Source organism: Strongylocentrotus purpuratus, unplaced genomic scaffold (assembly GCF_000002235.5).
Source record: "Strongylocentrotus purpuratus isolate Spur 01 unplaced genomic scaffold, Spur_5.0 spur5_contig_841, whole genome shotgun sequence".
NCBI classification, from domain to species: domain Eukaryota; kingdom Metazoa; phylum Echinodermata; class Echinoidea; order Camarodonta; family Strongylocentrotidae; genus Strongylocentrotus; species Strongylocentrotus purpuratus.
The window spans coordinates 365846-375413 of record NW_022145548.1 but is presented as its reverse complement, the minus strand read 5'-3'; the positions used below and the strand labels follow the sequence as shown (position 1 = coordinate 375413).

The 9568-nt window shown below is 38.1% G+C and overlaps 1 protein-coding gene across 1 annotated transcript; it reads right to left on the bottom strand.

Annotated features, from left to right (window-relative positions):
- Positions 1–4906: 4906 nt before the first annotated feature.
- On the bottom strand, positions 4907–5926 carry LOC589678 (nociceptin receptor-like). The gene has a single exon (XM_030989158.1). The coding sequence runs from the start codon at positions 5924–5926 to the stop codon at positions 4907–4909; it is 1020 nt and encodes a 339-aa protein (XP_030845018.1).
- Between the last annotated feature and the right edge of the window lie 3642 nt (positions 5927–9568).

Sequence of the window (9568 nt, the reverse complement as noted above, 5' to 3'; positions counted from 1 at the left end):
GATCCTGTGTGCGAGTATTCCCAAGATTTGCGTGAAAAGGATCGCCGATATGATGAAACAAAATTTTAAAATCATCTTGTCCGGGCAAGTTTGACTGGTGACTCTTTTAATACCACAATTATTTGGGTGATTATCTAATGATGATTTTCAAACAGGGTAGAGTTGTCTTGCCGTCGACTGTTTTTCTCCGAAATGATTGAAAACAAACAACAGACTTCTTTTATCAGCTCGATACCCATTTCCTCCTACGCGGTTCAGGGACAAATCCGGCCTTTCATTAAAAAAAGGGGGGGGGAACAAAATATTCCTTGAATCTGGTAAAAAGAAAAAAAACTAAATGGTCATCACCTCAAAGTGAAAGGGGTGCACCTCCTTCGACGTGTATATACCAAAAGTATGATACTTGGATCTCAAATGGGGGACGGCACGGGCTGTTGCCCTCCACCCCATATGGAAACGTTGTATCATCCGCTCAATCTGACTTGCGTGCATAGATCAAATAAGCATTTTTCCATGAAGAAGTGAAGTTTTCTAAAATGTGCGTTTCTTTCCAGCATTGGGGCGCCCGGAAGTCACTCGGGTAACATTTCATAAAGTATAATATAAAAAGACCATATGCAAATTTTATGTACTTTTGTCGGAAAAAATACATTTATCCAGCACAATGTCGTGTCTTTTTGCATTGGAGAACAGCAAATAGCGAGTTTCAATCGCACTTTGGCCGCTCTCGCAAGCTCTCACTCGTTTCACTGTGGTCAAGCGACTTTGGGGCAAGCGGTTTAAGAAAATAATAATCGTTAGCTTTCTTTTGGTATTAAACTTGTTTTGATTGATTGTATAATTTTGTCGGAATAAAGGAAACAAAAAGGCTCGACCAATAATTTATCAGTGTCTGAATTGACCTTTTGAACTTGAATTCCCTGATGCAAGCGCACTAATGACGTCATCTTCGCTAAATCGGCGTCTTTTATCGTAAAATGCGACACTTTCACAATGTTTATACATCTTTTTTTAACTTTTAGTAAGATTTAACATATTTTTTCTGATATCACTGAAGTTTTGGGTTGTATTTAATGAGTAATTTTAAAATAGAGCCATTTTACTGTTTTAATTTACTGGATCGTACCATTAAAGTCGCAGGGTAGAGAGATGCATTTTCCAACCGCGCCAAATTTAATTTACGTTTCGACATTCTGTTGAATGGGTTCGTGTTGTTAAGAATCCACTGTTTTCTGCTCAAACAAACGTCCACATGCGGAGTCGTTTATCAACTAAATTATTCAAATTTATGGATGCTTCCTAGCTTCCCAGGTGTTTGTGTTGCTGTTGGAGCATTTTATTCACCTGCTATCATTCTTTGTACTCCAATTGCCAGAACGCAAATTTCATTTTGATTTCATAGTTTCATCGGAGTCGTTTATCAACTATAATATGTATTCAAATTTATGAATGCTTCCTCCCCAGGTGTTTGTGGTGTATAATGCATTTCATTCACCTGTTATTATTCTTTGTACTCCAATTGTTAGAATACAAAATGCATTTTGGTTTTAAAGTTTCATGCAATAAGTAAGTCAATAAAAGAGTATGTTCTGCACAATAAAAACAATGTGTGTCCCTATTGTACAATGTAATGTGTCCCCTCATTTTGTAATTGTTAATTTACCCATTCGCATAATGGAACTACCTGCCCGATGAAGCCAGTGGCCTGTGACCCCTGAGCACTCAAAACCGTGTGGGACTGGGAGTCAGATTGTGATCAACTTCTTTTATGAGACACAATACAAGCAAACGTTTCCATATGCCCCCCCCCAGAGGAATAAATAAACGAATAAATCCAATTCCGCCATAATTCAGGTTCACCTCTTAACAAGTGTATTTTGGTCTTCCAATTCCACCTTGAGCAACGTCCCTAAAAATCAAAGAGAATGTTTAGTTGTGGTAAAGATAAAAAAATAATGTATGAGCTTTCACAATCCCTGTAAGTTGGTTTGGAAAAATATAATAGCAGCAACGCCCCTGGGTAACATTGCTCTTCAAAAGCCATCATATTCGAAATATGCCGTGAAATGGCTGAAAGGTTCGGACCAATTTTGTATGCAACAATATTGGGTGAAAGTTTGCCACGATGGTATAATTGTGTGTACAACCACGCAGAGACAACAAGTTTCGGGAATTTATTTCCAGCTGCGTAACACTTTGCCCATTTGAAGTAGATTAATTTCGTTGGGACCCTTTAAACGGGACGATATATAACACATGATGGGTTTTCAAAAAAGCCCAAAATTGGCTGAACACATCATTACCCTTGTGCTGGGATATTTACTAAATATTTTAAGAGTTCAGAGCATTTTGATCAGGATTGGGTTCGTTTCTTTATATTTCTGACCATTCCTAAACCTCACTATGTACTACATAAACTTGAATCTTTCTCAAATGCTTTCGGTCAGTTTCTTTCACAATGTAATCGCATGACCAGTATACTTAACTTATCTGTACGTTTTGAGACGTTTATCACAGGTCGCACTAAATAACAATGTAACTATAGTAAGGAGTGTCAACTGGCTGTCATATATGTTTTTGCTAACGGGGCATATAACTGTCATTGATATTTCTGATTTCTTTTTCCTTGTCCAGATTTCCAGTTCAAGACATTAAAAGAATTGAATTTATTAAGTAAGCCCATATGTTTCCTGTTCTATGTTGGCAATGTAACCGATGTCCGTTTCAACTTTTATGTTTCTTTATATTTTGTGAAGGACATATCGATGAGCGAGGAAGTATACATGAATAGCACTGCGTGACTGCGGTATTATATGGACGCCAGGATATAGCTTGTATATAATACACGACACCTGCATCTCACGGGCATGTCACGGAAAGTAATTTTTTTCAAGTAGGGATCCCATCAACACCAAACCAAATCAATTCCAGATTGTATCATAGCCGTATGTGAATCATTAAGTTCAGTTTACACATGAATTTGACATGTAAAATATTTGATACATTGAGAATGAAAAAGGGCGAACAGTAATATAAATCAGAAAATTAAACATTTGGATAATGTGTAACCTCTTCAAAATAGAATGGTCATTCGGTTAAATTTACGTAAGTTCAGTATTATGGAGCTATTGGCGCCTATGTACAACATCATTATTATATTAATTTAATATCTTAACTAACTCTACAAAGAAATTTGTAACATTAAAATTGAGTACATTTTTTCACGTAACCAGCATCAATTCTTTTCAAGTCCAATTAAAGATCAAAACATACAGATGCATATCAACTTTAAATTTACGTAAATTCAGTATTATGGAGCTATTGGCGCCTATGTACAAAATCATTATTATACTAATTTAATATCTTCACTAACTATACAAAGAAATTTGTAACATTATATGAGTACATTTTTTCACGTATTAACCAGCATCATTTCTTTTCAAGTCCAATTCAAGATCAAAACATACAGATGCATATCAACGTGTTATAGCCCCCCCCCCCCGGACTCGGGGGGGGGGGGTACTCAGATTTGGTTTGGACGTGGGTGTGCCGCCCAAGCCTCGAAACCCTTACCCATTTTTAAGGATCACTTTGGGGATTTTTTTCTCGAAATAAAGGCCCATTTTGCACAATTTTGAAAAAACAGACCCATGTTTAGGGATATTTTGTTAAAAATGATACCCATGTTAGGATTTTTTTGTCAAAAAATGACCTATTAGAGCGGCACATCCCCGTATGTCTCAATATGTGAGTACCCCCCCCCCCCCCCCCCCGCCCGATTATAGCATAGCTCGTAGTCGTAGAAGATATATGTATTCTTCTAAGATAATACGATGCAAGTGGTAGAGGCTCATCTAAACAAAAGCGTACAGCATGGAGAAATCTGTATCAGTAAATGCAAAGCTTGAATATAGACATATACGGGCATGTACATAAATTTAGTCTGACAATCCTGATTGACCGAGTATCGAATGGTTATGTCATTACTAGTATAACATGATCATATCAAGAGTAGAGGGCGTTAGTGCATACAAGAGGCAGTCGTCCTGTTTCTTGAGTTAATAGGGACTTTTAGATTTGCACGTCGACAGCTTTGACTGCAACGTGTGACGTCATTTTAAGGCACTGCGCATGCGTCACGTCGTCTCAGTCGACGATCGAGAATGCGTCAACCTTGATTTTCCTAAATCTGGTACGTTACTAGTATATGCCGCGTGCGCATAAAATATACAGTTCCTCAGGTATAGACAAAGGAACATCCCTTCCCAGCTATTATGTAAAATGTGTAGAACAGGTTTCACATGCATATTCACCTGTTCTACACATTTTACTTAAGAGCAGTGAAGGGATGTTCTACCACAGCAATTGTTGAGGGTAGAATGAGGAACTGTATATTTTGTCCTCCTTCTTTGTCCGTCATGTTCATAGTGTTAATTCTTGCATACATGTATATCGTCGAGTGCAATATAAAAGATTTCTTATTGTAGTCAACATGGGCAGTTGGGTACGTTGACACGCATGATCAGTCGGCGTTCGTCGTGTTCTCGTCCACTCAATCTAAAAGTCCCTATTGGCACGCAAATCAAAGCGACACAATTCATGACAAGACTTAGCTGTAGAGGAGCAATTATCTGAACCGTTAGCTTTTGAAGTTTTTGATGGAGGAAAGAGTGTACGATGTTTTTTTAATTGACAGTTAGATTCGATTGTCCCATACTCATGAAACGTAGACATGAAAAATAATTATAGCCTATCAGGAGATGGTGAATTTGCAACAAATAGTTGAGGATAGATAGGACTGTATGCTTAACTATGTACAAGAAATGTTTTGTGTTCGACGAACCATGCTACTTAAAGTCTTCAGTCAAGTAAGAAACGATTCACCATATCAACCTCTCAGGTCTAGTCATCCTTGATCGAGTTGACGACAGCAGAGGATGTTCTTGAAGACCCCCTGAAAGTTAGGATGCTTCAGTCCATAGATGATCGGGTTTACAACACTGTTCGCTAGTAAGATTATGTAGCCATAGAGTGTGGCTACGCTCGTACCGGGGATGACTAAGTTCACGCTGTGCACTAGGAAACAGAGAATAAGCACACAGACAACGATGAAGAGATTCTTGGTGATTTCGACCTCCATTTTGTTGATGGCTTGGATCTTTGGTGGTCGACGACCGCGAGGCACGGACGAAGCCTCATTCTGACAACCCTGTAAAGTGCTTGATCTGCTGATTTCAATAATGCCAATCATGTTCTGAATCTGCCTGTTGTGACGCACAACATGTCGCAGAATAAGAATGTAGAATGTCACGTTAAGCAAAAGGGCGGTTACAAGTAAAATTGCCTGGAATATAATAGAATAGAAGTAATACGAGTTCGTATCTGAAAAAGAGCATAGACCGTAGTATTTAGAATACCCTAGTGTCCCGAAGCCGAGTACAGGGGGTACGACCATGAACGCGACCGAGAGGATCCAGATGAGCACCGCCACTGTGGCGATTTTCTTTGGAGTGTGAATCCCCTGGTAGGCACGAACAGATCTCGTGATGACGTACCAGCGGACGACAGCAATGGCGACTAAGGTAGACCCACTGGAACAGAGACAGGTAAACATGACACCTGCTACAGTTGCGCAGACCGCCTCGTGAAGAGGATATCGTCCTGTTTGACTTAGGAGACCCAAGCTCAGAAACGGCTGGAGGGAACAGGTGACAAGATCAGCGAAAGCAAGGTTGACGACCAAGATGTTGGTCACCGTACGAAGCTTCTTGGCGACGATGACGGATAAGATGACGAGGCCATTACCAAACAGTCCGATTATCGTCAAAGCAATCAAGACTGATGCAACAATAGCTCGATGGTGGAAAGATATCACAGGGGTTTCTGTGCTATTTCCAGGGTGTGTTTGAAAGCCCGTCAGATCCATTCCAGCAATCGTTTAGTAATCAAAATCAAATTTCGAAGAATTTTACACGATCCTTTAAGTAGTATAGTATTGATCTAAATAAGTTTTTGAAAAGAAATGACTTTTTTTTTCCAGTTTCCCTTAAAACTGGAGATGAATATTTCACCTAGTCAATAAAATATCAGTTCGGTTTTACATGCACACTCTTTCTACTAAATATTGCTGACAGCAACATTACTTCAATGTCGTAATTCGACAACTCGGTAAACAGAACAGAACATCATTTTAGGAGAACAAAATAGTCTTCCGTTAATCATCTAAGGTTCGATGTTTAATTAGGGAATCCGAATCACGCACCAGACAATATCGATATGAAATGCAACTCCGTAGTGTTTAACCGTCGTCAAGAAAAGAGGAAGGTGTTGCCATGGTAACCACTGAATTTAACGATACGTTTTGCTCAAATGGTCTTTCAAAGCTTCTTATACCTCGATTCGTAAGTGATGGTTTGCTGACATTACCGCCATCAAGGCAATAGGTTTGACATAATGTTTGCATCGGTCTTTTTTTAACAATCAATTCCAGTAATAACAATGTGATGGGTAATGGCATCAGTTTCTGCCAAATTGCCATGGCAACAAACCAACTGAACATGGACAAGGCCAGTAATGAATAATTTTTAAAGAGAGCATTTTTTTCTATTAGCTTTGCTTTCAAGAATAAATATCCAGGTCGCCTAATTACTTTTCAATTTCTACATGGTTTGTATGTTTTGCTGCTAATAATAATGTTTGTCTACAAAGGCTAATTATTATTTCGGTTGAATGATTGACTTTTGTTGGGGAAAATCCAAGCAGTTTTATTTCACCTCTTCTCGAGTCCTATCTCTCATCCTTCTTGTATATTTTTATTCTTCTTCTTCTTCATCTTTTACTTCTTCTTCTTCTTGTTTCTGTTCTTCTTTTTCTTCTGCTTCTTCGTCTTTTGTGTTCTTTTTATTCTTCTTCTTATTCTTGTTTGTGTTTTTGCTTTGTTAAGTTACTTACCACAATGAATTTTATATAAAATACTCGGAAGACCAAACTTTAACAAAAACCATACTTTTAGTGACGTAAAAGTGAGTAAGAATTTAAAACAAAACTAAATTAGAATGAAAACAAAAATCTCAATCAAATACTATGCTATCCTTTACTAGTGCGAGCTTTCGGTTAATTCGTGACGAAATTTTGGTTTACACTTCGTTAAAAAAATGTATATAATATTGTGAGCAATTAAATAAATCAAATTCCCGCCTGGGGTAGGCATCGTGACTGGAATAGCCTTCCAGGGGGGTTTCACTAAGACTAATATCGACTTTAAGATAGACTTAATCATGGCAGGCCATTAATGCCACAATTTTCTCTCACCATTTACTGGCATTGGTCTCTCAAGGGACGTACAAATCATGGTCACAAATCTATACAGAATTTACATTTTTTGATAATTCATTATTGAAGGAAAAAACATAAATATCTAAATGGACCAATAGTGAGAGCAACCAGTGGCATGAACGGCCTGCTATAGTTAATTCCAACTTAAAATCGATCTTAGTCTTTGTGGAACACCCCCCCCCCCCCCGAAGTTTCAGTGGAGGCTACGTCTCTATGCACTTGTGTGTCTAGGGTCAGCAAGTAGCTTTGCCAGTCATCTTCTTCAGAAAATCTGTTAATATACAGGTGTGCACTGTCTTGCACATAATGTATGTCGTGGAGGGGGAAATGCAGGATATGAACGTATTCTAGATCTTTGTCTCAACCATGATGATCAACTCCTTTTGATTGTGGCATCAACGGAAAGACTATATCATGATACCATTTTTGTAAATTTTGTTTGCCTTCAAACAAAACAACTATCCACAGACGGTAATCTGCACGATGGAGGTATATACACTTTCGACACGAACGTTCGGACATGAATTTTGTCTGCCTCTTGCTGATCATGTTCATTAGGTTTTGTGGGTATTTTTAGTTTCCAATCAATACATATGAAATTTGACATTGTTGAATGACCCCATGTCCAACTCATCCGCTGTGATTGACGCCACGTTTCCGGGTAATTGTATTCACCACTGCAGCGAGTATTATCTATGTGATTAGAGCTGACATGCTATGTAATGACAGTTATTAATATGACCGGCCTGAAGGGTTTTTAATGAAAATCGACACGCACTGGAATAAATTTGTCAAACAGAGGCAAAAATAAAAGAAGAACAAATACATAAAACAAAAATTAATTAAAAAAGAAAGAAGCGTAGATGCAAATCGCTCCTGTTATCTAACGCCTTTTTAAGTGATGATAAACTAGATTACAAAACACCATAGTATGTTTGTACTCAAGGTATGCCAATTGAGTTTCAATACAATACAATATAATAAAATCATTTATATAGCGCTCTTATAAATCGACTGTTGTTTCACAGCGCTTTACATAAAAATAATCAAAGAAGTTGTTGATCATGGTCAAAGAGGTGAGTTTTTATACATTTTCTCTCCCTAAATCTACTGAAGGATGTGTAAAATGAAATCATGTTCCTCCAACTTATTGTCAGGAAAGAATTTAGTTGAAAATTGGTAATAAGTAATTACATTATATTTTTTCTACGTACAGTAAAGTGAAAATATGCCTTTTTATTACCAGCAATAACAGGTCAAAAATCAAACCACGCAATATTATTCTTTGACAAAACGAAAGTTTGTAGACATTATAGTTGAGTTTAACTCACACACACTCTCACTATTTCCTATTCTTTCCTCCTTTCTCTCCCCTCTCTTCCTCAAAACTACACTATCTCTCTCTCTCTCTCTCTTTCTCTGTCTGTCTATCTCTCTCAGGCTCTCTCTTTCTCTCTCTGTCTGTCTATCTTTCTCTCTATCTCTCACTCCCATCTCTCTCTCTCTCTCTCTCTCTCTCTCTCTCTCTATCTCTCTCTCTCTCTCTATATATATATATATATCTCTCTCTCTCTCTCTCTCTCTCTCTCTCTCTTTCTCCCCCATCTCTCTCTCTCATCATGTCGTCAATTAACTCTGACGTTATTACCTCTGATATTTTTACCTCTGACATTAATTTTAACTGGCAACGCATACGCTAGGGCTCAACAAAGACCTACATGCTTTAATTGGGAAAGAGCTCTATATATCTATTTCTTTATTTATCTATTTATTCTGACAGGGTAGGCCTGTATGTTGATCTCGGGTATATCGGATGCTCTGTTTCAAGTACAATCAAAACTGCCAAACCATGAAAAATAGTAACAATATAGCTTCTATCGAAACCTTATACTTCACTTACTAAATTGTGTGAGTTTAAAACTATTGCATATGATAATTTGGATGCCAGGGATAGCATGCAGGCTGTCATTAACCATCATTTCCCTTTTGTTCTCATATTTGCTTGCCGATTAACAAGAATCAGTATTCAGCTTATAACCTGAACGTCCCCTTTTAACCCTTTTAAAGCCCCACTGCACTTGACCTACTTGTTGCTCTCCCTCTATATAGAAAACAATGCTCAGTGGTGCCCGTTGGTCCCCCATGATCCTCTTTTTCTAATGTTAATTGAGAGCTGAGTTGATGAGATAATCACCTGTCAGTGACCACGCTGGGTGGTCTAATCCCTCCTGGC

Excerpts from the sequence above, each read along its gene's own strand:
- LOC589678 (XM_030989158.1), bottom strand. The coding sequence starts at position 5,926 with ATGGATCTGACGGGCTTTCAAACACACCCTGGAAATAGCACAGAAACC.